Source organism: Desmodus rotundus, chromosome 11, assembly GCF_022682495.2.
Source record: "Desmodus rotundus isolate HL8 chromosome 11, HLdesRot8A.1, whole genome shotgun sequence".
Taxonomy (NCBI): Eukaryota; Metazoa; Chordata; class Mammalia; order Chiroptera; family Phyllostomidae; genus Desmodus; species Desmodus rotundus.
In genome coordinates, this window is record NC_071397.1 from 88943990 (window position 1) to 88971592 (window position 27603).

Genomic DNA, 27603 nt, shown 5'->3' on the forward strand with positions numbered 1-27603 from the left:
TATAAAAAGAGATTCATACTACCTAGCTCTTCTTCTTACTCTGGGCTTTTGTGGCCCTGAATATCACCCAGAGAAAATATCAAGGTTTAAGTAATGCACTACTTGATTTACCATGGATTGTCGATTTTTATAGTGGATATCAACAATATTTTTCCAGTACTGCAGTAGAGGGAGAATTTTAATATAAGTCTCTGTGAGCCGAGAGGTAATAAGAGTTATTCCCATTGCCCCTCAAGGATTTCCTTGCAATATTTGAAAAGTAAAGTGTCTGGGGTTTTTTTTAGTTTTCAACTCTATGGAGTCTGTTTTATGTGTTATAAAACCATTATTGAATTTAGAAAATAAAACTGAACGAACTATTTGCAGGCAGAATCTACTAGAGCTAGTCATGAGGCTTGAATAGGTGGACTCGGCTTTCCTGTCTTGAAAAGCTTTTGGGAAATACACACGCAGGCCTGGACTCCATTATTGCAACCTGGGCAGCGGTTTGTTTTTGTGTTGCAGGCAATGAAAGCTTAGAAGAAAACTACGTCCAGGACAGTAAGATGGGCTTTGTCATCAACGCCATCTACGCCATGGCCCACGGGCTGCAGAACATGCACCATGCACTCTGCCCCGGCCACGTGGGCCTCTGCGACGCCATGAAGCCCATCGACGGCAGCAAGCTCCTGGACTTCCTCATCAAGTCCACGTTCATCGGCGTGTCTGGAGAGGAGGTGTGGTTTGACGAGAAAGGGGATGCTCCTGGAAGGTAAAGCCCTTTCCCATAATGGATTTGAATAGTCTGTGAGCCTCCCTGAGCCGGATGGATGGTGACTCTGGCTCCCTTTGGTTCCTTGGTTTCTGGGTGTTATGAACATGGATACAACTAGAAAGCTGAACACACAGGGCTAATATTAGATGAAAATTCACTTTAAAATATGGGAAAGCTTATTGCAAACACGCACAGTCCTGCATCCTGCCAGTGCTACACCCCTACCCAGCTCTCACTCTGCCCTTTCCACAGAACCCCTGGGAGCACCCTGCCAGCCCAGGAAACTCAGGAGATTACACCTCACCAGCGGAGCCCTCCTTGGCCCTGCCACGGCCAGGCCAGAGCTGCTTTCTGACTGCTTGCTACAAGGCCATACTGGCTGTAAACTATTTTAATATTACCCCTGCTTACAGAGCTTAATATATAAAGAGAACACAGTCATACACAGGTCTCCTTTATTCTCAGGCTAACTTGTGTTCTGCCTGGAACAAGAAAGGAAAGAATTTTCTTTCTGGTATTGAGTTGCTATGGCTTCCAAAGCATTAATGGAGAAGCAGGGGAAAATTAAATCTATTTAGTATGTACGTTTTTTCCTAAGTCATTTTATAGTGAGTCTGTTCTGCGACACTTGCTTTTATAACACCAGTTAGCTCATGTTTCATTGGTATGTGGAGAATGATGTCAGCATGAAGAGTAGTTATGTGTGTTTATATGAATTTTCTGAGACCGGGCGTAATCAGAAGAGTTAAACAGGGATTCAAACTTGCAACAGGAAGGAAAAAGGCTCTCAGCTTGGCTGCTGCACAGTGTGCCCACAATCTTTCCTTTTGCTCTTAAGCACTATCTTGCAGTAGATGATTTTGCAGAAAGAGAGATTTTAGGAAAGCATATGCTGTGTTAAAACGGAACATTAAGTCATTTAATCCTCACTGCTATAAGCATAGCATTTCTGTTTTTTCACAGCGGATAACACTCAGTGTCAGAGAAACTAAGAAACTTCCCTAAAAGCACTCCAAGAGGAGCTGATGGAGGCCGCGCCGCCTGAATCTGAGGCTTGTAGTCTTTTTGCCACATCACTCTGCCTTTTAGCTCATCCTAAAATTAGGCAAGGCTGCTGGCAGTGTTCTTAATGTCATTTCAAAGGAACTGTAAGAGACTATTTGGGAGAGACTACTGTAAGAGACCCTATATAATTCTCTACATGTCTCTTCTTTTCATGTAAGCTTTAAGTTCTACATTTAGAGCGTGTGTTGTGGGGCCCAAGCGGATTCTGCCTGTTAAAATCCTACAGCTCTAGGAAGATAAATTTTATAGGCAATTGTCAGCAATTAAACAATGCATTTATTAGATTCCTTCCAAGCTTCCACTGGGTGGGAGCAGGTTTAGGGAAAAACATGACTGAGATGGATGGAATGAAAGAGGGTCTGAACATGTGGAAAGCCTGCAGGTGCGGAGCAGCTTAGGAGGTGACACCAGAAGGAAGCAGCGGGTCTGAGATTCAGACCACCCCTCTCCCCTTTAAGCCAATGGTTGTAATGCTGGGTTCCACCGGGAACTAAGCTCTGTGAAAGATCGGATTTGGAATGGAAACCTCCCTTCGCGGTTCTATAGGATAACATACACAATGTGCCCGGCAGGGGGCCAGATGCATTTTAGATACTCAAAAGGTAAGTCATCCAAAACATTGGCTCACAATTTGAGCTTGTTTCTTCTCCATCTTTAATTACCTGTTATTAAATCATGAGGCTTCCCTGGGTCTCTTTTCAAGGATCATTTCCTGGTGTTTGAAATTGATCATCTTCACCTCTGATCAGTTTCTGTTTCAACCACCAGTCTCCGTCTGCTTCTGTCTCCTGTCATAACACCATCCAAGCTTTTCAGGTCCTCCTGTCACTATTTGAATGAGTCATCACGTAGCATACACGGGATGACTGAGAGGATGTTGTAAAGTTGTAATTTACGGCATGAGGATACTCCAAGTCAATGGCGACATGCTGAGAAGGGACTCGGGCCAGCAGAGAAGAGCTGGGTCCCGGGTCTGTTGCTCACACAGCCAAGGGGACGGCCTCTCTGCATTAAGTCAGCACTTCTCCCTTGGTGATTTTCAGTATTTTCTTCCTATGGCTTTTGGGACGTTTTCAAAATATGTTTTCATACCTAAATATTGTGAGTTTTTCACTTTCTACATGCTAATGAAGTGTGAACGGGTTTCTTTTTTTTGAAGAGCAAATGAGGAAGTTGAAATAAAGGTCTTAGAAAACTAATTTATAGGAAAAAGGTACTCTTAAGCTAGCATCACATTCAAGCCTTCGTTGAAAGTACGTAAGGAGATTTAGTGATGTAATAATGAGAAAAACATAAAAATTAAAGGAAATGAAGAAGGAAAATATTCTTAGTGAACATTCCCAGCAGGTGCTATAACCATGAGTTTAAAACGGGAAACTATTGGAGGTGTAGATTAGTATCATTGATCAGTAGGAGGGGTGTGAACTGTCAGCCCACAGTTAATAGCCACGTGGATATTACTTAGCCAGCCACTCTCAAGAGCATCCTGGTATGTCTTAGCAACCAGGAGAATAAGAACCCGCCAGTAGCCAAAAGTCAGAACAAGCAAGAGATGTAACTCTAGGTAAGTTTTGTTCACCTGGAAAAGTAGAGAAAAAACATCCTTCATTCTCTCAAAGTCTCCCCTTTCCATTTAGGGGGCTGCTATTTATGGAAGTTGCCAGAATCTGGATGTGAAGAAACCACCAGCTACCCTGTGGGTGACAAGATGCATTTGCACATTAAGAGCAGGAACTAGGCCAGATGTAGCCAAAGGTTTCAGATACCAACTAAGGCGGATCAGTAGTCGCTTCCTGGAGTGTTGGGCTGAGGAGGATTCTGAGTCTGAATCAGGTTTAGAAAGAATTTCAGGATGAATGAGGTAGAGGAATTGGGGGGAGGAGCAAGAGAGCTAAAGAAGAGAAATACGTGTTGGTTAATGGCCATCTATTTCTTTGGGTCAAGGGCAAAGAGCCAGAGACAATGCCTCTGATATCCTAGTGTAGGGGGGTAAATGCCCTGCACAGGCCCCTCAGAAAACAGTCCCACTTTGCAGAGTCCAGGGAGGGCCAGGCCTTTGTTTCTGGGCAACTGCCACATGAGATATAATTTACTTGGAGTAAATAGCAACATGCAGAGAAGATTGAAGGGTGCCAGAGAATTTTCAATGACTGAGAGATAAAAGGCTATGCCAATTCAAAGATGTTCTCCAGTTTTCTTATGATAATGGAAATATTATCATTATTTCCAGCAAAGATCTCTATATGTAGATTTGTCTGTGCATAGCATTGCAGCATTTGAAATTACTGAAATGTTTGCTCTAACCCAGGAAGAGACCAGTTTAAATGTCAAGATGTTAAATCCCCAACATCCTTAATTAAAGATGCATTTCTCAGACTTCTTGCTCTAATAGCATTTAAAATAGGCTCCAAACTTGAGAAAATTCACCTCTATCAATCCAGTGTAATAAAAATGGCAACTGAATGTAAAAAAGAAAATTGGAATGAAAGAAATCAAGTTACGAAATTAATATTCTCAAGACTTGTTACTGGTTCAAATAAAAACTTAGTGAACAATAATTTGGAGGAGATGATTAACTCAGCACACATAGACACATGGGATTATTTTCTGGAAAATAAGCATAGAGAAAGCATAAGAGTCCTATATTCTTTAGCAAATATGGGTGATACACAGCATCTAAGACTGGAATACACATTTTGGAAAATCAGAGGAAACACGACAAATACATTAAAATGTCCACAGTAGCTGGTATTAGGACATGGGATGATTCTAGCTTTTGTCTCCCTTCTCTCTATTATTTTGTATTTACCAAGTGTCTTTGTTGTCTACATTAGTCCATGTTCTCCCAGCCACCCATGCTGTTTTCTTCGCAGATATGATATCATGAATCTGCAGTACACTGAAGCCAATCGCTATGACTACGTACACGTGGGGACCTGGCACGAAGGGGTGTTGAACATCGATGACTACAAAATCCAGATGAACAAGAGTGGGATGGTGCGGTCCGTGTGCAGTGAGCCTTGCTGGAAGGGCCAGATCAAGGTGAGCCGGCCACAGATGCGTTCTCGGACGGTGTTCATGAGGAAGCCTTCTACCCGGACATAAATAAAGAAACACAGACATTTTTCTTAGACAAGGCTGTCCAGAAAGAAGGGAGCAGGCTTACTCTTGTTATGCTTGTGGTTAGCTAAATTGGAAAAAAAAAAAACCCAAAAAACAAAGAAAGATTAGCACATGGAATAGGGAAACCATTTGAATACTTAGAATAATCTTTAATTAAATCACTATGATGAGGCAGGATTTTAAATACAATATAGAAGGCAAGGGGATGAATAATCCGATTTAAAAACTGAAGCAGAAGTAAACCTGGAAACCCAAACCAATGGTCCTGCTTAGTCATAGTTCTAGCTGTTGTTAAAGAAAGCAGAAGCTGAACAATGCTAAATAAGCATTTCACTAAAATAAAAGAAGTTGAAATGAGGTAACACAGAAGCACAGCTTATCATTTCTCCACCGAGTTCTTTGATTTTTCCTGAAACTGGTATTTGCTAGTCAAGAGAGAGTCCTCACTTTCTAATTATTCTCAAGTGGGTTGTTTTCTTTTTTTGTTTTTTTGGTTTTTTTTTTTTTACAGCTTGGGGCAAATGAGTAACCATAATATTACTGTGTCCATCAAACTAGAGTAAATAAACATCAAACAGTGAGCATGCAGCTGGACGTGCTAGGAAGAATTCTCGGTGGAGAAGCCAAAGGAGCAGCCCTCTCTGTACACCCTGCCATTGGAACCAAACTGGATGATGCACTAGGAAGTGGAGTGTAGGGCAGTGACTGTGAGCTGGCAAGAGTATAGATTAAATGGCCTAATGGGTCTTTCCATCTCTAAATTTCTGTGATTCATCTCTGGTAAAAGACAAGGCTGTCACATAAATGTCACCCAGCATAGCTGGGTCTGGAGTAGATGCTGCGTGTGGCTCTGGCCCTGTTGCCGTGTGGCTATGTCACCGTGTGGCTGTGCCATCTGGGGAGGTGTGGGACTACTCACACAGGGGCAAAGGACACTTAAGAGTCTTAGGGCAATAATTTAGTCATGCATAGAAGCGTTGGTATGGAACCTGGAAAAGCTTTATCACTCCTGTCACAGAAGGTGGATGATGTGCCACCTGCAACATCTTACAGCAGCTGAGCAAGGCTCTCCTGTTGGACTCAGCCTCTCAGGGACACCAGCCACTTCGAGATGAAGCAAACTGCTGAGACAATTCACCCTATAAGTAGCTTGTGCCTTCTCTGCAGAAGTGATGTTAAAAATATTTAATAATTGTCATGACAACTCACCAACCAGAATCAGCTCCATTCTAGTGCTGTGACAGGGTGCTGGTGGCCACCTGCATGTTTACAGTTAATCCTTAAATTGTTTGATTATGGGGAGATTTAGGCAAGGAGTCCTGAAAAGCTCACATAGTGTGGGATATTCAGGAGGCTTAAGTGGAAACCATTAGTTTCCACTCGGAGCCCAAGTATTTCTGTTGTGTAACATGGCTCCAGCCAAACCACTGTGCGTGAGCGTAATGTCAGCACTGCTTCTCCCCAATGCATTTTCGATTCTTGCCCTGATGACATTCGTTCACGCAAGACCATCGTGTGGTATGTAGGAGCATATCCACTGACATCCAGAGGCCCCGCCTCCCATTGACTGCTGCCACCAGATACCAGAGAACTGGATTCTGCCTTCATCATCTCTTCTGGATGGTGGAGAAAACAGGACACCAGAGCCCTAAAGTCAAATGATGAGGACAGTACAGAAGCCCTGATCTCATGGATTTCTGTGACCCAAACAATGTCACATGTTCGACGCAGGCCCCCTTTCCAGCGTGGGCGGTCGAGCAGAGTCTGTCTTGCAGACAACTTCTGTGAAACTGTTTATGGAACTACAAAGTTGAGTTTTTCAGAGTATAAGGTGGGCGGGGACCCTGGCGAAGGAAAACAAATGGTCCTAAAGGTTCACAGCGCTCCAGCTCCCCCTCACGATTCCCTCCTGTTCCACTGGTTGCTGGCAGGCCATGAATGGTGGCTCCTACCCGGTGCACGTTCCCGAGGAGAGGCCTTTCCCCACGCGGGTTCAGAGGAGAGGCTAGCTGTGTGCATCTGCGCCTCGACACCGAAGTATTTCTGGCATCACGTTTGCATTACGCCCATGCAGTGTTATTCAGGGAGATTCCACAAATCATCGCTCAGCTGTTACAGAGCTTTCTCTATAGATGCAAATGTTCTGGGGGCCAATTTTAGAAATATTGTTTGCCCTGCAGGAGGAAAGTAGCACCTGGAGTGGAGATGAATCTCATTTTCTGAATAATAGCACTTACATCCTTTCTTATACCACCAATTAGCCTCCTACTAGGCCCCAAATGCACACAGTCAGGTCTCTTGCTAACCACTGCAAAGATGAGAGACAGGCAACTTACAAGGTGACTGAAAGACCTCGACTTGTATTAACTGGGAAACAGAGCCTTTAGGAAAGGAGTATTTATGTTATTAACAAATGCCATTTAAAGTGCTAGAATGATCATTTGACTTCTTTTATGATCGCCCATAGAACTGTCTTAAGGTAATTGCCCTTGGTTCACTCAATCCACTGAGCCACACCAGCCAGGGCTGGTAATTCTCTCTGAAGCAGTTAAAATTCCAGTTTACTTATGTTATTTTTAGAAACATAAATAAAATATCTTATAGAAGCAGAAGCTGACTTTAGCTACACCACAAACACAGGTTAATAAAATCAAACTTTGCATTGTCTCATGTTATATTAAGTTATATTAGGGTTCAGTAAGAAAAAATAATAGAGCCCATGCCAGGTGGTTTGATATAGAGGGAATTTAATATAAGAAGGAGTTATAAAAGTAGGAGAGGACTCCGAGGCACCTCACAGATGAGAAACAGCAAGAATCATTCCTACCTCCAGGCCAGAAGGACTTGGAGAAACCTCAGCTGCTACCCGTGACACCCTCCGAACTGGAGCGGGAGAGGCTACCTGGGCCTCTACTTTCCCCTTCTCTTCACTGTCCCATCGGGTCCTTCTATGTTGCTAACCTTATCCAGAAGACAGGTGGCCAGACAGCCTGATCAATGTCATTCACAGGTACTTAGCTCCGGTTCCCTTGAACCCTTGAAACCGAGCAAGGCTTAAGGGCTAACACTTTATGGGGAGGTAGAATCCCCGAGAAGCAGCTGTGAGGGGAAAAGTGAAGTGAGACAGGAGGGATGGGAAAACACCACAGCCAATAAGAATGTGATGCATTACTGAGTGGGATGCTGTTTGTCTGAGCATCACTAGTCTGTCAGTCCCACAAAGATCTCTGGGAAGGCTACTCGGACTACCTACTGAAGTGAAGAGGACAGAAGCATGCATGCACCCATGCCACCTATTTTCTGCTTCCTGTGGTCAAAGTTTGCTCACTGGAAGCAGCATCCCCTGACCCCACAGGCAGCTCCTGGGGAAGCCAGAGCCCATGTGCTGTTACATGGAAGCAGTAAGGGGAGAGAAGGCCTCTGTGGGTCCCGTGTAGTCTGGTCCAGGCACCTGCTGGGGTGAATGCAATGTGGGATTGAATGCAGTTCTAGAACCCAGTGACTGTTTCGTGGGAGAGACAGCTGGAGAGGGCAGAAGATGCGGCCACAGTGAGGGAGGCTGATGTAGGGCCACGGAAGTGTCCAGAACTCTCCAAGGGTCCGTGGCAATGGGCCTAAGAGACAGATTAGGTGAAGAGAATCTGAAGCAGCACATAAAATGCAGACAGTGGATCTGCAAGGGAACAGCAAGTGTCGGCACATGTGTCCTTCCCCCACACCAAGCCTGCTGCTGTTTTCCGTGGTGTGCAGAAGGGGCAGGAAGGCAAAGGAGGGGACCCTGGAGATTAGGGACCACATTTCACAAGCATATTCTTGTGCAGATACAATAATGTTTTACAGATATCATCATTCCAATTATCCCTTGAGACAACCCTTTTAAAGCAGGTTCTACAGCCCCCGTTGTATAGGTGAGGAGTTGGAGGCCCAGAGGGGTTGAGTCACTTGCTCCAAGCTTTCTCAGCAGGAAGTGCCAGCACTGGGCTCAGAGCCCACCCAAAGCTCTGATGGTCCCACAGCCACGTGCTGTTCCACTGTCTTTCGTGATAGGAACTGGCGTGTTTCCTACACATGCAAATTTTAATCGCAAAGCCTTATGTTTTCAATAATTCACAATAAAATTACAAGCAGAGATCCCCATTTAAAATGCTGCGGGAACAGAGTCTAGAGCTAAGGAAGCAATATTTGTAGATGTGGCAGAGGGTGTTTGATAGAGACAGGGTGACAGGCCGAGAAGTGGAGGAAGAGGACCCTGCAGGTTGCTGTCACCCCCTCTTATTCTTGCTTTTCCCCTCTCTCCTCTTCTATACTCTCCCCCCTAATTTGTCTTTGGATTCTTCACTCCAAAGCTGATGGTTTTGGGGCTGAGGATTTGGGCATGGAAAGTGGAGAAAATCACTACTTTCTGCTATTCTCACCTGACCATTCTCACAGAACTTTGGAGACATTAGGTAAACATGGAATATATCAGAAACCGGTCCTTGTTGCAGATGTTATATTGTTATGTAGTAAAATAAACCTTATTATACATGTGGGAGAAAGCCCATTACACATATCTTATAAACTCTAGACTTTGGAATTGGGTTAACTATTTTTCCCTGAATCATTTAAAAGATGAAGTACAAATATCGTGATGCTTCATACCGTCACACCTCAACTTCTGTTTTTTAAGAATAAAGACAATTGTCACATAGCCATCAGACCAGCTAAGGAAGTTAGCAGTAACATCATCAGCTCTCACTGTCCCAAACACCACCACTTTCTCTTTTGTGAATTAAAGCAAACTACTCATTTAAATCGTGCATAGTTAATGTAACCATTTTGGCAACCAGTGAAACAATAAGGTTCCCCCGTTATGAAATGTTTTCTAAACTCCGCACCAGCATGGCAGGTTCTCAGTATAAATTGTCCACAGGAAAGTTAAAAAAAAAAATCCTTATTTGAGAAGTCTATCATTACGTAATGATGATGTGATCTGCCCCAGCTACTAAAAACATATTGGTTAAAATTTTGAAAAAAGTAGAAGACTAAACACTGCTCTTTGTGTTTTGCTGTGCATATGAAAACCATAGTTTTTCTGGATGAGGGGGAAACTTTGCAAGTACCGGTCATAATGAGAAGTTCTATGGAATTATCATTGATTTCTCCATAAGCACTCAGTAATACCTACATTTTCACTTCTCGGGCTTTGGTCTCTTGGTTACTGAACTTTTGGGGGATTGCTGTAGCCTCATGCCCGACCTGTCCCCAATCACATGAGAGTGGACAGGAGTGCAGCAGGGCTGCTGTGCGTTGAGGGTGGCAGTCACAGAAGCAGAACCCATTTGTTTTTCTAAGGAAACATTTTGAGGTATAACATGCAGACAGAAAAGTAGAGGAGAAAGGCAAGGGTGTGGCTGCACAAGGAGTTTTATGCCTGATCTTTGCTCCAGCAGTTCCTGCTGCCTAGGACACTCTCCCACCAGATGCATTCCGGGCATGCATACTCTCTCTCCCTCTCTCAAGCCTTTATTCAAATGGCAGCGTCTTAGTGGGTGGGACCTTATCTGACCACCATATGCAAAATTGCAATCCCCTATTCCAGGTGCCTCCCTATCAGGACTAGGACAGTCCCCAAAGTGGGGCGAGTGAGGTACCTGTGGTGCAGACTTTAAAGAGGCACTCACTCTCAAGGTCCTGCAAATGCAAAGTTGGTACTTGCTCAACCTGAAACGTGCATGCCTCTTTAAATGTGGTCCCTAGGTGCTGTCCTTGCCTCACCTGGGTCCCTGGCCTGAACCCTACTCCTCATTCTTGCTGCACTTTTCTCAAAGTCTTTCTCTAGAATGATAGCTCCTTAAGGATGGAGATATGATTAATTTTGTTCACGGATTACTTCTACTCTTTACCTAGTTCCTAGCACACTGTAGGCTCTCTAACACACACTGCAAAAGAATGAGTGAATGATTAAATCAATGAGTAAGGGCATGCTTTCTGAATAAGCATCTCATTTCTCCTTCTAACAGTGCACTTAACCCATTATGTCAGATTTTGGGCTTTTTAACCTCAGTGACCAGGTCTTTTCATGTATTTGTCCCCATGCACAGTACCACGTCTGGCACACCGGCCACTGAACAGAGGTTGGTTAAGTGAGTACACAGGGTCCAGCACAAATAATGTCCCTTATTATTACAAAATCTTTTATTACAAAATCATAAGTATGTAATTCTGTAACATAACAATGTCACACTCAAGCACACCATATGACATTTTAGGTATAATGTTCAAATTAAAACTATACATTATTATACCCATATTATTACCCTACCAACCACACTCAAGCAGACCTTACTTCTGCTGGACCCTGTATATCTGCAAGTTCTCAGCATAACATATCATCACCCTGACAGCCATTATTACACTAGGAAGAGACTAACTCTTGGAAATAACGAGATAATGTGGCTGCAATTTGCATAAGGTACTAATCCCTTATGAAGCTGTTTTCTAGCTGAAGAATGCAAATGATTAACTTCATCCCACAGAGGGAATTCTGTGTCATTCTGTACAGGGTGCAGAATGCGCATAGCCAGTTGAGATATGTCTACTCTCGTGATCCTTTGACTCATACCATCATTATTATTTTTTCCTATAATAAATTACAAGGCAGGATTTCCCTAAGTTGATATTTTTATTTAGTTCTTACAAGGCTCTCTTCAGTTCCCTCTTATTTTTTATTCTCTTTGAATTCTTTATTTCCATCTCTTCTCTTTACATCATATTCTATATTATTTCCCTCTTGTCTCTCATCTACCTTATTGAGTAATAAATATGTGCCGAGAACTATGCCAGCACTGTGACTGCAAAGGAAGCTTAAACATGGCCCCTTTTTCTGAGCAACTCGTAGTGAAGCTGGAGAAAAACACGCCAGCAATTAGAGTTGATTGTTTTCCCAGCTCTCATACAGGGGTTTGTGGGATGCAGGAGAGCAGGGCTGCCTCCTCCTGCAGCTGATTCTCCTGCAGCCCTAATTAGGGGAGACCCAGTTTCTGTATCCTGTACAGTCTCTCAGGTATTTCCCTTTAAGAAAATTTTTCCTGTTTCCTTTGATTTACAGTTACCTTTCCTTCATTACATTCTCTTGATGCTGTTTCCTTTCCTCCTTTTTTCTAAATAAAGCCTTGATTGAAAAAAATCCATTACAAATCACTTCGGAAACTTAGTCATAAAGCGAACACTTGATTTCCCATGGCATAAATACTTCAAGGCTACTACAGTGCATGTGTAATTGATCATCGCATTGTGCGGGCCAAAGGCCTCCTGGTCTCACTAACAATGAGGATGGATCCAGGTACACTGGATGCAAAAAGAATCAACAGATCCTGTGCCTTAATGAGCCTTGATCCTTAAAAAGCAGCTTCCATGAAATATCAAAGCTTTTATCATGATTCAGAGCTTCATTTTCAGTGTTTTCCTATGGAGGAGAAAGGAAAAAGTACTCTATTCAGTTATTGAATGTATACTACAAAAAATGTCTGTATGACTGATATAAAAATATAAAAATAATCACAATTTTGGGGTGGTTAAAGCACAAGTTAAAGATAGAATTATTCAAAATGTCCAGGTAAAGAACAACAACTATGGAGCTGGATTCCTAGAGCCCGCATGGAGCAAGGAATGGTCCCAGTCTTCACAAGCCAGAGTGGAGACACCTTGCTGAGTGCCCAAGAATTTAGTTAGGTAGAGACCCCAGAGCGGTCACACCTTAGTAATGAGGCTACACCATTCACAATATAGAGACCATTATAGACTCACCCCAAAAGGTTAAAAACAAGACTCAAACTGAGCCACAAGTAACGTAGCTGCCTGCCAGAACAAAGGGCAATACTTCTTCAAGAAAAATAGTCCAGCACTCTGTACCTTGTGTATATCACGGTCGTCATCGGGTCAAAAAAAACTTAGACATATGACACAGTGAGAAAAAGTGACATATTACCAAAATAAAAATGAAGCAATAGAAATAGTCCCAGAAATTATATTGAGGATGGAATTAGCAGTCAAAGATATTAAAATACCTACTTTAAGTATATACTAAAGGATTTAAAATAAGCGTAATATCATGAGAAGGCAAATAGAAATATAAAAAAATGCAAAATGAAAGCTAAAATTTATAAGAAATAATATTTCAATGAATGGTATTAACAGATACTAGACAGTATAGAAGTAAAATTCGGTAAATTTAAAAACACAGCAATAGAAAATAGGCCAATGAGATACACAGAGGGAAAACAAAGTTCAAGAAATGAACAGACTCACAGCGACTTGCAGAGTACAGTTGAAAGGGATGTTACAAATGTAATCAGAGACCCAAAAGGACAGGAGACAGGCCAGAAAATTTTTTTTAAAGAAATAATGACTTGAAAAATATCCAGATATAATGAAAATGTAAACCCAAATCCATGAAGCTCAAGAAATGCCAAAGAATTTGAACACAAAGAAGATATGAAGTTACTAAAAGCCAGTAACAAAAAGAGACTCTTAATATAAGCCACAGTAAAGCGTTCTGTTGGATACAGAAAACCAGAGGCAGGATTACGGCGGGCTGCTCGGAAACCGTGTGCAAGGTGAGGAAGGAATGCCATCTCTAAAGTGTTGAAAGAACAAACATCTCTCACCCTGGATCTATTGCCAAGGTCAACGGAATGGCATAAAGTGCTAAAAGAAAGGGAAAATGATCAACTTCAACTTTCCTACCAAGTGAATTTTTCCAAAAATTAAGCCAAAAACAAGGCTTTCTGAATAAATATAGGGCAAAAGCAGTCATAATTCTCACACCAGCACTACAATAAATGGTAAATAATAATCTTCAGAATGAAGAAAAGTATAGCATATAAAATTTGGATAAATATGAAAAATAACATTTTTTCTTATTTCAAAAGTGTGTTTCAAAAAGGATTGCTTAAAGCAAAAATAATTCTCATAGGAGCTTATAAAATATGTATAGTAAAAGGTACTAAAACAATACCCCATAGGAGGGGAAAATGGAAAAATATTGTTGTCTGGATCTTGCAGTGGACGTGAAGTTGAATAATACACTTCTATTAACATGAAGTTAATAACGCACAGTTTCAAATCTACAACCACCATGAAAACAACACAGAGGTTTAGCAAGTGTATCAACTTTAGGGATAAAATGGAACGCTAAAAAATTCTCAACCCAAAAGAAGGCAGAGTAAAAGAGAAGGAAACAAAGGGAAGACGAGATGGACAGAAAAGAGCGATGATTGATTCACATCCAACCACACCCATGATTATAATAAATGTAAACATGCTGAACGCATCCATGGAAAGGCAGAAGTTGTCAGACTGAAGATGAAAGCAAGATCCAATTATGTGCTGTTTGCGAGAAACTCTTTAAATGCAGTGTGTTTTGATGTTTATTTTTGCATTGTGTAAGTGAAAAAGTGCTTACCAAACAATTTGAAAATGGGAGAAAGTTTAAACTGCTCAGATAATAAGCAATTCTTCAGGAATTTTGGACTAGTAATTTTTCTTCCAACAATTTATGCGATCTTTTTAAGTAACAAGGCCAGTAACAGGGCTATACTTTCTTAGCCATCATTCTGTTTTTTGTATATAAATTTGCTCATACTTTCATAATATAACAAAAAAATCCATAATTCCTCAATTTTTATGAATTAATAAGGTTTTATCACATAGAAACTTTTATGTATAAATACTTCTTTTTCTTTCAGAGAAGAAAAATTTTTGTATTGTTATTGTACTTTCTGAGAATAATTAGTACATAATAATAAAAATAAGGATAAAATTCAACTGTTTCATTTTTAACTATGTAAGAGATAGTATATTCAATTCTCTTTATGAAAAAATTGTTATTGAAAAACCTCCAAATCCACCATGAACTGATTCAAAATTCACATCTGAACTCTAAGGTAATTGGGTATATTTCAATCCACGTACTTAATTGTCGTCAGCAAATAGAATTTTTTGAAAAGTTACTCTTTCATGATAGTGTGCAAACCAGTCCTCATCTGCAAGAGAACTTTCTGGAGAAACTGTCTTCAGGAGTATGACCTCTCTCTGTTGCAGGTCATCCGGAAAGGGGAAGTCAGCTGCTGCTGGATTTGCACGGCCTGTAAAGAGAACGAGTATGTGCAAGATGAGTTCACCTGCAAAGCCTGTGACTTGGGCTGGTGGCCCAATGCAGAGCTCACAGGTAGGAAACTTTGTGTCTCTGACTGTTGGCCTTTCCAACGTGCCCACTGTTTAAAATGTGAGCAGTCAGCTCCTGTCCTTTTTGATGTCCATGTACAGCGTGCACTCTCTAACACTCCTGTCAAAGAGCACACACAAACCTCTTACAGATTCCCCATGACCTACACTAAGAGGGAATTTTATTTACATCTAAACAAAAATGTATTGAAAGGGATTCTGGTGGGGGAGGAGGTTAGGGGGTGGAGGGGCTGAGCGAAAAGGGAAAAGGACTCAGGGACATGGACAACAGAGTGGTGATTGCTGGGGGGAGGGGGATATAAGGTAATGAGAAAAATATAATAAAGATTAGATCTAAAAAACAAAACAAAACAAAAAAGGTATTATGGTATACCAGTAGTTTTGTCTCTGGTTTTAAAATTTTATTTGAAGCTACTTCTAGTCGCTTGAATTCGTATTTGCACATGAGAAGATGATGAGTAAATCAGTGGGACTCATACGGATGGACTATGTGAGTTTACTTGTTTCCTAAGAGCGATGCTCAGGTATCTGTGTTTTGTTTTCCACAGCCCCTGGCTTACAATGGGAGACATATGTCACAGAGACTTTGCCCAGGTTTTAAGAGTAATAGGGCCATGGAAAGTTTGTCCTCTTAGTAATCTGACCCCTCATTTGAGAAAGAGGAAACTGAGGCCTAGGGAGGTGTATTTGTGTGCCCAAGTCATGCAAATAGTTAGAAGCAGAGCCCAGTTCACGGACTGCTGACCCTGTGCCTTCCTGGCTACTAATGAAAATCATCAGAGAGGATAACATTCCTGATTCTCATTCCCTTTTTTCTTGTTTCCCAATAAGAATAGAAAACTAAGAAATTATGTAGCTTATTCAAAGCACATTGAAAATGGCTGGGTTAATAGAACTAGGTCACATAATTAAAGTGATACTTATTAAGTAAGAGTACTTTGTAAAATGTTAATCCTGTTAGAAGGAAGTAAACTAAAATGAGTACCAGAAATTTTTTAGAAATCACCTAGTACAAAGGCCTTTTTAAAGAAAAGGAAATTATATCAGGATATGGTTGAAGGTACAAACTGTATCTCACTCATCTTTTTATTCTCTAGCTGAAAACTGGTTTTCAACTTTAATGAGCCTAAAAATTACCCAGGAATTACCTACCTGCAGAGATTCTTATGCACTTGTTCTGAGAGGAGACCCAGCAGATTCGGAGGCACTTAATTCCTGTCCCATCATTACAGAAACATTGCTGTCTGGCTCATAGCCTGGTGCCTTGACTATTGTAGCTTCTTAGTAAATGTTTGTTCTGTTGAGAGAATTAAAAAGAAGAAGGGACTCAACCAAATTCAACTAGATCAATGCAGTTGAGTAAGAAAGAAGCCACTATGAAGGTCCACAGCTTTTTGTCCCTGGTCCTAACGCTCTCTCACTGTGCCTCTTATCTCATGGTTGCAGGAAATGCACTGGCTTGGAAAAACTTACCCAACCTCTCTTTGGACACAGGCCACCCCTTCCACTCATTCTGTGTCTGTCCACACCTTTATCCTCCTTCATAGTGTGCGCTTCCTGCTAGGGCTTTTTGTCTTGAGTAAGCAGGTCCCCTTAGATCACCACTGTGCTTGGGACTGGGTTTGACTCCTAGTCAGTTGCTCCTGCTACCTGACTGAGACCACAGCTGACTAGGAAGGGGCTCAAACACAAAACGAGCCTCTTCCTCAGGTTGGCCTGAGATATCAGAGGTCCAGGCTTTGGGGTACAACAGTTTTTTCTGTTGTGTACGTTTTGTGCAGCTTCCCCAATCTCTTCCTACTACTCTGTTTTCACATTCATTGGGGCTTCACTCATAAATGAGAAAGAATTTCTATCTTATTTTAAAACATTAAAATACAAAACAATCTAGTATGTCATAATAGTGAACTCAAAGTCATATTTTTATGCTGTAGAGATCTTCCATTGGGGGTATCTTGTAGGCCCACTGACAAATGATCACCACCATGGATCAGGGCACTTTGACTTAGCAAATAAAACAATATTCTCCTGGCCCGTAAACAGATGAATCTGATGCAGTCACCCTTCCAAAGAATGTAATGCACCACCACCTGTCGCATGTACAATGGTCACGTTCCTATTCAAATGAGTTGAGCCAAGCAGCAGCTCAGACGGCCTTCCTGTAACGAGAGGCAAGTGTCTCATCTGTCCAGGTTGCTTCGCAAATCTGACGTGCAGGATGTTTTAGCATACCTCACATACGAATTTATACTTCCTGTTAATTGCCACCTGTGGTTTCTTATCCCTTTGCTCTCATCCACGATGGAACACGAGATCTCACTGGCCACTTATTTTGTGCCGTGTCAGGCTCGGAGAAAAGGTGCAGCACGTGGTGATGTGGTGGCAATATGGTGTTGGTGGTTGCCATGGGAACGGTAGTTTAAAAAAAAACCTGCAACAAATACCAAAAATCAGTAGAAAAACTCAGAGGAATAAATGCATTGCCTTCAACTAGGTATTTTATTTTTGTAGGTAGATTTTATTTTTTTAATAAATTTCAGTGAAGATGAGAAATTATTCTTTCTGGGAAATGGTGTTTTTTGTTGAAGATAGAGTTTGTTAAAATATGTTTAAAATTATGAGATAGCTATTCTCCATTTATGTTCCAAAGACTCTAATATAGTGAATAAAAACATGTTTAGAAGTGAGTTTTTATTTTTATTAGCATATGGTTTTTGCTTAGGAAGAAAAATTGGTATATTTCCTAGAGGAAGTGATTTCTAAATCTGTTAATAAGTTTCTCATATTTTCTTTTGGGGAAAAATGCACATATTAATTCAGCATTTAAATGTTATACTTAATTTTTTTATGATGCATAAACAGGGACCTCCTCTGCCATAATATGTAAATTGACAGTAGTTTAACAATTCATGGGCCAATTATATATAATTCAATGCTACTTATTTCTTTTAAAAAGCCAAATAGTGTAAGAGAGTTCTTCAGAAAGCCAGACTACACTAAATTTAATCATCAAAAATATAAAATACTAAATTATAAAAATTAACTAATTTTAACTATTTTTCTTCATTGCAATAGTTGTTGTGACCTCTTATACTACCTACTCATTCATTTAATTTTATATTATACCCTACCATCTGCTTAATACCAGGCTTTTTTTTTCTTTTTGAGCAACTGGGGATATATGGGTAAATAAAATAAGGTTTATATCATGGTGGATGAGCTTCATAAAAAACTACATATGTAAACAGTTAATTATGATATAAGTCCTATAATAAGAATATGTGAAAAATGTCATGTGAACACAGAATAAAAAAGCCACTATTTTTCCCAAGGAAGAGAAAAACCTTTAGAGGGGAAGAGACATTTGAGTTGAGCATTGAATAATAAATAGAATTTTACCTTGTAGGTAATTCATGTTAATGTAATAAGATTAAAGAAAGCATTTCAATGAAGCCTTAGGTAATCACAAAGTATTACTGTAAATATTATTAAATGCCCAAGATACTTTGAAGAGAATAATTATGGCCTTTATTTTTTTATTCATATTAAATTTGTCTTCACCTGATTGAAAAGAAGTCCAATAGTAAATTTTAGCTTCTTCCAATGCATTTGGATCTTATGGATGAGACTTATGGATTTTCTTATGGAAAATTTGTTTAGAAAATTAGAAATAATCCCTGGTCATCAGGTCAGTCATGACCACTTCTCTTAGATTTTGCTCAGTGATTTGTAGTCTGCTTGAAGAAAACTGACTTGTTGGACAGCTCTGGATTCTCGGGGTTCACTCTAACCATGGAAACTGTCAGGTTCTTAAGTTCTCAGGTCTTTAAGCATAGTGTGCCCCGCTCCTATAATATCTTCTCCATTTGGAGACTGAGGGTCAGGTAGGCTCCTCACCACATTTTAAAGGTTACCTCCACCTCTTCTGGACCTGGGATTTTCAAATACACCTGGAAGTTGGGCAACTCCTCTTTAAACCTCAAAACAAGACAACAAACTACATTACATTACATATTACATTACATATATGGACAAGATGGATATTACAGCTAATTCCCTAAAGATATCAAAGCTAGTGATTCTCAAATTCAGAATGTCTAAGAAATATAAAAAAGAAAAGAAGGATAAGAAGAAGGAGGAGGAGAAGAAAAAGAAGGAGAAATACTTTAAGAAGCTTATTCAAAATGTTGATGTTCAGTTCTAATCCCTAGGGGATGCTATTTTGGGTTGTCCTGGATTGGCATTGAAAAACCCAGTTTCTACATAAGGAAAATAATTGAGAATCTTCACAAGAGGTAAAACAATCATAGGGGAGTCATAGGCATATTGTTTTGAGGTATTGTTATGACAAACTGCTACTGTTACAAACAAGCATACTTGTATTCCCTTTTGCACGTTAAAATTTTTTTCACTGTTTGGGTGGTTTTATTAAACCAAGTCATCTGATGTTCTGTCCATAGTGAGATTACTTGTGACATAAAGGCACTTCTATCAAGAGGAAAGTGTTGCTTCCCTTAGAAGTTCAGAGGAAGGACAGGGGGTTGTTTGGTGCCAATGTTTTCCATCAAGTTAAGTCATTGGGCAAATTTTAAGTAGCTGCCCTTCTGAGCTTTGGTTAATGTGGAACATTGGTTCTTTAAATGACACTTTTGTTTACAGTTTTATAGTTTTTTTTTGTCTATAGGCTCCCAAATCACAGGGAATAGAAGTCCTTTTTTATTGTTTTACCTAAAGATTCATAATTACACTAATTTCCAGTTTATTTAATTTTATACTCTATCAAAATGTCTAGTCACATATAGAATATTTATGAATCAGTAATTATTTATTTTAATATTATTTTCTGGTTTAATTTCCCTAATTCAGGTTTGAGCTTATTCATAGAAAGAGAAGATATGGTCCTTCCCATTTCAGTTGTTGAATCCACCCCAGAATTTTTCAAAGGTTTCCCAAAGTCTATCTTTCATCTTTATTTAGTTTATAATTTTGAATCTTTACTTGAAAAAGCTTCTGAAATTACCTTATGTAATGCATTTTCTACTTTTATCTTTAACATTTTACGCTACTGGATTATTTAAATCTTCTCCTTTCTAATCTGCTGCTTTTAAACATTTTCTTCCACGAGACTAACAATTAATTGAATTAATTGGTATAAATCTGTAATGTGAGACAATAAGTATCTAATAAAACTCCTGAGTTTTGCAGAAAATGTTTTGCTTCTATCTCTGAAGTTTAGGAAAACCATTAATTATAGCTCTTAATTTGGCTCAGGGTCTTAATTCAACTTTCACAGATCTGAGTTGTGTTCTATAAACTTAAAATGTGGTATTCTTTTCTAATGAAAACTCTGAGGACAGAATAGTTTATTTAAAAATCCAGGTGAAGTTACATAGAAAAGGAGAGATGCAAAGAGGGTTGCTTTCAGAAGGTTACCAAGGCCCCGACAAGGACTACTTTGGAATTTGAATTTTATTTTACAATCTCGGTATGCCAATTAAAAACCGGATATTTACTATTTTATTTCCTAATTTGTCTACAAACCCTTTCGAATACTTTAACTTTTTAAATTGTGTTATATCAAAAGTTCTCCTTAATGGTCGTTGTTATTCTATCTATCTATCTACTCATCTTTCTAAATGTTACCAAGGAAATGAGAAGATTTAAAATTAAAATGTGACTTTTTATAGGAAGCAGAAGTTATTCCAGGAAGAGATTGAGACTTGGACATAAACAAACCCCTGACAGACAAGATAGAGAGGCCACTATGATCAGCCAAGAGTTTGTGCTTGTGAATGGTTGGCTTTCATTTATTAAATGTGAGTCTGTTCCTGATTGGATGATTATCAGAAGTAAGTGCTGACACTGATTGGTCGGCATGCAAAAACCTGTTCACTCAGAGGTGCTGTTGTTGATCTACCGAACAGGCTTAAAGCAGTGGTTCCTGGTTACCATGACTCCAGAACAGTGTCTTCTCCTAAATTTATGGAAATATTTTTATTCTCACAACTTGGAAAATACAGGCATAGACCAAACACAGAACTCTGTTAAGGAGTTGTCTCCAGGACCTGAGACATTTTTCTCAGTGTGTGAAATACAAACAGATTTTATTCTCCATCTCAAAGGCAAAGATTAGCCAGGCATTTAGGAACACATCTTTGTCTCTCTTTTCAAGAGCTGGGTGAGGGGAGATGTCATTGTTCCTTGGTATGTCTACCAGAAGCTGATAACTAAGAGGTGCTCAGAGTTCACACACAGATCATACATAACTAAAGGGTGAGACTTAAGATGAATAATATAGTACGTGGTAAATAGAATATGAATGCTTCTAGAGAATTGAAGTGTATGTTTAAAACATGCTTCTGGCCAAGAAAATGCTTGTCTGTGAGCTGGACTTACTTCTAGACAATACCACATAAAAATAAAAATCTTACTAGTTGATTTCTTACTAACTTATCTAATGCATCCTCACCATTTACCCTTCCCTGGAAACATAGTTGAACCCCCTTCATTTTCTTTCTCTTTCTGAAAGTGTAGAACCAAATAGCACCCATGGAGTGTCATCCTTTTAGGAGGCTGAGGTTGGAAGAAAAAGATTATTTTTACAGGCTCAGGCAGGTCACGTTAGGGCTGTGACACAATTAGGTTTGGAAACATGATTTTCCAGAGAAAACAATGGTGTATTTTTATTTGTACAACAGTAAAGCGTTTTTAAAAGCATTAAGATAACATAAGCCATGGAAGATGTGAATTTAGCTCTGCCTCTGGTAATTAGAAAGCCCTATGATCGTCAATCAGTGGAAATCTTGGATACATTTTGAAACTGTTTGTCCCCTCACAGGCTGTGAACCCATTCCTGTCCGCTACCTTGAGTGGAGCAATATAGAATCCATCATAGCCATCGCCTTTTCCTGCCTGGGCATCCTTGTCACCGTGTTTGTCACGCTCATCTTCGTGCTGTACCGGGACACACCAGTGGTCAAGTCTTCTAGCCGAGAGCTCTGCTACATTATCCTCGCTGGCATCTTCCTGGGTTACGTGTGCCCTTTCACTCTCATTGCCAAACCAACCACCACATCCTGCTACCTCCAGCGCCTCCTGGTGGGCCTCTCCTCCGCCATGTGCTACTCTGCTTTAGTGACCAAGACCAATCGCATTGCGCGCATCCTCGCTGGCAGCAAGAAGAAGATCTGCACCCGGAAGCCCAGGTTCATGAGTGCCTGGGCCCAGGTGATCATTGCCTCCATTCTGATTAGTGTGCAGCTAACCCTGGTGGTCACCCTGATCATCATGGAGCCCCCCATGCCCATTCTGTCATACCCAAGTATCAAGGAAGTCTACCTTATCTGCAATACCAGCAACCTGGGTGTGGTGGCCCCCTTGGGCTACAACGGACTCCTCATCATGAGCTGTACCTACTATGCCTTCAAGACCCGCAACGTGCCCGCCAACTTCAATGAGGCCAAATATATCGCCTTCACCATGTACACCACCTGCATCATCTGGCTGGCTTTTGTGCCCATATACTTTGGGAGCAACTACAAGATCATCACTACCTGCTTTGCAGTGAGCCTCAGTGTAACGGTGGCCCTGGGGTGCATGTTCACTCCCAAGATGTACATCATTATTGCCAAGCCCGAGAGGAACGTCCGCAGTGCCTTCACCACCTCTGACGTAGTCCGCATGCACGTCGGGGACGGCAAGCTGCCCTGCCGCTCCAACACCTTCCTCAACATTTTCCGCAGAAAGAAGCCAGGGGCAGGGAGTGCCAAGTGAGTAATCCGACCGGGTTTGTTCTCTCTCTCTCTCTCTCCCCCTCTCTCTCTCTTTCTATTTGACTAAATCGTGTCTTCATTTTCCCCAGTGTTTTCTACATTTTCTTACTCTTTTTTCTTTTTCTCTAATCTTACCTTCTGTTGGAGTAGAAATGTCTTCTTGTTTTCATTCCTTTGAAAGAGCCAGGAGCAATCAGGAAGCAACAACCCACTTGCTGATCATGTCCTTATTCTGACCTAGAATCCACAGCCTCTGTTCTGCCAATAATTTTCCTTTCACATGGGCCCTCTCTCTATGGAGCATCAACACCTCTCTCAGATCTGGGTCAGAGATGCAAACTCTCCTCCTGATTTTTAGTTTAGACCACAGTGAAGCTATGTACAATTTATTATCACTCTAGGGCCACATCGTTACTAATCTGGGATGAGTGGAAGGAAACTAAACACTTGGGGAAATTTTTCAAAATTTGACTGAAACTGAGCACCAAATATATCCTGAAATAATTCCCCTTAAGCAACTGTCATGACATGTCCCTTTTATTTATTGAACTTTGATGCATGTTATAATAAAGATGTTCTATAACGCTACACATGAACTGAGCAATCTCTACTACAAGGCCACTATCAAAGTGGTTTCCTAGACATAAAGTACCAAAAGAAATAAGAACCAGATAAAGGAGATAAGGCCTGAACTTGAGAATCAGTGTGAACATCAAAGTCCAGATTATTCCATTCTGTTAATTTTTTGACAGAATTGTATATGCTTTCCTATCTTCTTCATGACTCTGTACTGCAAAGAAACACACGTTAAATTTTCTATGAGTCATCTTCTTCTGAGACCCATGGACAAATTCCATGTAACATTTATAATTTTGAAAATGACATGGATGCTTGAAGTTCTAGAGAAAATTGAATGGTCTAAAAATAAGCAATTTCCCCATTAACAGTGTTAATTATACTTTTTGAAACAATCCTTTAAAATAAAGAATTATAGTAGTAATTTTTATAACATATACATTGCTTTATAACTATTCTACTTGCCCGAACAAGTCAGCAAGATAAGGGGAATGGCTGTCATTTTTCTCTCTATTGTAGCTGAGGAAACTGAGCCTCTGTGAATTCGTGTGACTCACAAGTATAATTTCACTTAGTCATCCTTTTTTTGTGTCTTAGCTGGCATGAAATTTCTCTTAAAATATGTCAAAAAATCTATATGCCTTAGTTTTGGGTCTTTACTTGCCAAAGAGCGCCAGGCCTCTTTAAAGAAATCATATTATTGGTTCCCTGATAAGATGAGAGAGTCCATGGGAAAATATGTTTTTGAAATCCATGGTTATTTCAAATGAGGACATCCCTAATTTTTTTCAGCATTAAAGATGAAGCAATAATTTACACCTCCTTCTCACTGTATCAACCTCAGTTCTTCAGAGGATGCTGATCATCAAAGTTGCTTAGTCTTTCTCCCCCTTGCTATGGCTTTTTATGCTGGCCAGCATCCCCTTAGCAGCCTCCTGCAGAGAACTGTCAGCAAGCGTGAGAGCAAACCAACAGTGCCATTAAATGAGAAAACAAAAAACAAAAAACACAGGCCATAAGCACAGAGTCCAGATGTGAAACAGCGTAATAGTTTTCATTAGAGGAAGAGAACAAGAGGAAACAAACCGAAAAGAAGGATAAAAAACACTCTTTGAACGGGAATGTTCAGAGGAATTAAGAGACGTTCGTTTTTGCATCCCATGTGGCTTTATGAGCATTCTGTCCCACCATCCAGCGTGACCTGGCTCCATGTTCCTTACTCTCCTGCCTTCATCATGGTCCTTCAGACACCTTCATTTGATTTTGGTCATGGGTCATTCATGAAAGTTGTTCTTCTAACCGCTTTAATGAAAAGAGAGAGCCTATGCACTGCTGGGAGCTCTCCCAGTGATTCTGGGTGCAGACAGTACTCGGACCTGCCTGGGAGAAGAGTGGCAATCAGAGAGCACACAGTGCTTGCTGCTGGGAGACGATGAGCTAGCTGGATGTTGGATGAACAAGGCGTAGCATCTCTGTAGCATCCAGGCATTGCTGTACATTCTGATAGCTTTCTTACACCTGCAGATGCTTTCCTTATAAGCTGACAATACCCCTTTCATTATTATGAATCAAGGAATTAGTTTCATTTGGGATCCTGCTTTTGAGAGAAAAATCAGCTTGGTCTAAATTGGATTGGTTCTCTAGGAAGTGCTGGTTTCATCAGTAAGTTGCATATTTATTGGCTGTAATTGATCAAGCACTATGAAATTATTACAGTAACAAAAATACTTCTAATTAATAATTATAACATTCAGCTTTCTTCGTAGAATCTGTAGCTTCTCCGAGGTATACAACACAGCTAAGCTGACCCACAGGGGGTATTTGAGGCTAAACTTCCAGGGAAAACAACATTCATTTATTCATTTTTCTCATTTATTATTCTACTGTTGCTTATCTTATAACTCTCTCTGAGACTATAATTTTCAAATATAACAATAATCTCAGTGCCTATGTTTTCACTTTTTCATTGCTGTTATATTTTCCTTGTTTGTCACTGAAGTTATAAAAACTACAAACAATTTAATATTTTCTACAGCAACAAAAATCCAGCAGTCTTGCCAACAGAAGCAAGGGGCTGAAAAACTGTAGAGAACAAACACATCCCCGAATGAGTTTATTGCCATTCTGGACGTGTAATTTCTGCATTGATGGTGTACCGAGGGTGTTCAGCAGTCTGCAGACAGAGCTATAAACACAGAACAGATGCTGTAATGAAGGGCTTCCAACTCTCTATCTGTTAGAATATTATTCTGAGGAGTTACAAGTCCGACTATGTTCTCTTAACAGGCTGTTTCTGAGATACAGGCTGTTTCTGGGTGGGGTGACATTGTAGGTCTGTTTTTGCAAAGTTTACCTCAATTTTTAAAATTTCATTCACAGACAAATATCTGACTCATCCAAAGGTTTGGGCACTTGTTTAACATATTCCAAAATGCCAAGTCAGAAGAGTTTAATAATAAATCAGTCGTTTGAGTTACTTGAGTTACTTAGAGTTAGAAGTTTTATTAAACATAATCCTACCCTGGAATACCAACTGAATACTATATTTACCTTGAAATTTCTTATTTCTTTAGCTGCTAAGCTAATGTATTAGAATGGAAAAATATCCAGGCTTAACCTAATATAAAGATATTGGTAAAATTCTCTTTTTGGCAATAAAAGAAAGATAGAGATCCATAGATATTCATAATTAAATAAATTATTTAGACCCAAGTTACTTATCACTTCTTTTTAAAGCCAAAATGAGTAAATATTATGCAACTAAAAAAATATTATGTAAATCATACATGTCCTTTAAAAAGTATATCAATGACTAAATGTCAAACTAACATTTCTAGTTATTTTCTAGATAAATAACCTCATTGAGTGTCAAACAATTCTATGGCATGTGGAGCTAAACTGTGACCTTTGACAATAACAACACTATGCAAAACTAAAACAACTGCAACCACAAAAAAGGTTTTAGTTTGATGCAAGCAACTAATTTTAAAATATAGGTTTCCGAGTAAATAGAAAGTTGCTGTGTTCCCGCAATTGCTTCTCGAGCATTTGGATCTATGTTTATACTGAGAACAAGATGTAAATGAAATGCTACATAGGATGATGATGCGATGAGGGAATTTGACTCCTGTTCTCCTAGAAACATTTTTTTTTGTCCACAAGTACAGGTAAATAAGCCTACAGTCCTGGTGATTATGCCCTCAGTAAGCATTTTAATTCATCTTTCTTCCTTTGATTATGACGAGGAATATGAGAGTGAGCCAACAGACATTGCAATCAAATAGAGATAGCAGGCTCTCTCTCGTAGCAAATCTCCCTCACTCTTCTAGCTTGTATATGAAAAACATCTGTCACTTTGAAGTTATTTTTCCTTTAATAATACAATAAATGGCTTTAAAAGTTATTGCAATCCTTAACTTGCTTTTATAGTAAATATCAGAAGATTTTATCAAAAGAAAGTATCGTCATAGAATTTAACTATTTCATAGTAACATTTATGAAGGACCTACTGTTTATTCATTCACTTATTCAATCAGTCATTTTTTTCACTCATTGTAAGCTTAAAAGCACTTAGGTACTTGAGTGGTGCTAAATAATATTCAAGATAAAAAAAAGATAAGGGCAGGGACTGACTGCACCAACCTCGCAATAATACTAGTAAGGGGGACTTTCAAATCTACGACAGCGTATACTGGATTAGGTGCCATAATAGAGGACCAATAGAACATTATGAGTGTTCAGGGAAGAGAGAGATTAAGTTCAGCTGATAAAGCAGTATCTGTGGAAAGATGGGAAACGATTTCTTACTAAGAGTGGAATTTGAACTTAAATGATGTTTTTCAACAGGAGACACTATGCTATGATGAGACCATCTCACATGGAAAACATGCCAGTGAAAATTCAGTGCACTTCCAGGCCACAGTGTGGAATGTGGTATGAGTTGAGGACATGGAGCCGTGTAGTGGTGGGTAAATTTGTGCCTGCAGAAAGAGGACGGATTACAGATAAAGATCAATGTTCTAAGATGAACTTTAGGTATTTTTTTTAATATAAAACACAGGATGCAGTAAAGATTTTTGTGAAGTT

The 27603-nt window shown here is 39.9% G+C and overlaps 1 protein-coding gene across 3 annotated transcripts in view; it reads left to right on the forward strand.

Annotated features, from left to right (window-relative positions):
• The window catches only part of GRM1 (glutamate metabotropic receptor 1), a 311987-nt gene that overhangs the window by 258434 nt on the left and 25950 nt on the right, over nt 1–27603 (forward strand). For all 3 annotated transcript variants that reach the window (XM_045189049.3, XM_024552208.2, XM_024552209.2), the window contains 4 exons: nt 505–751; nt 4693–4861; nt 15026–15152; nt 22008–22938. In XM_045189049.3, the coding sequence (XP_045044984.2) occupies nt 505–751; nt 4693–4861; nt 15026–15152; nt 22008–22938 (1474 nt within the window). The remainder of the gene's footprint in view (nt 1–504; nt 752–4692; nt 4862–15025; nt 15153–22007; nt 22939–27603) is intronic.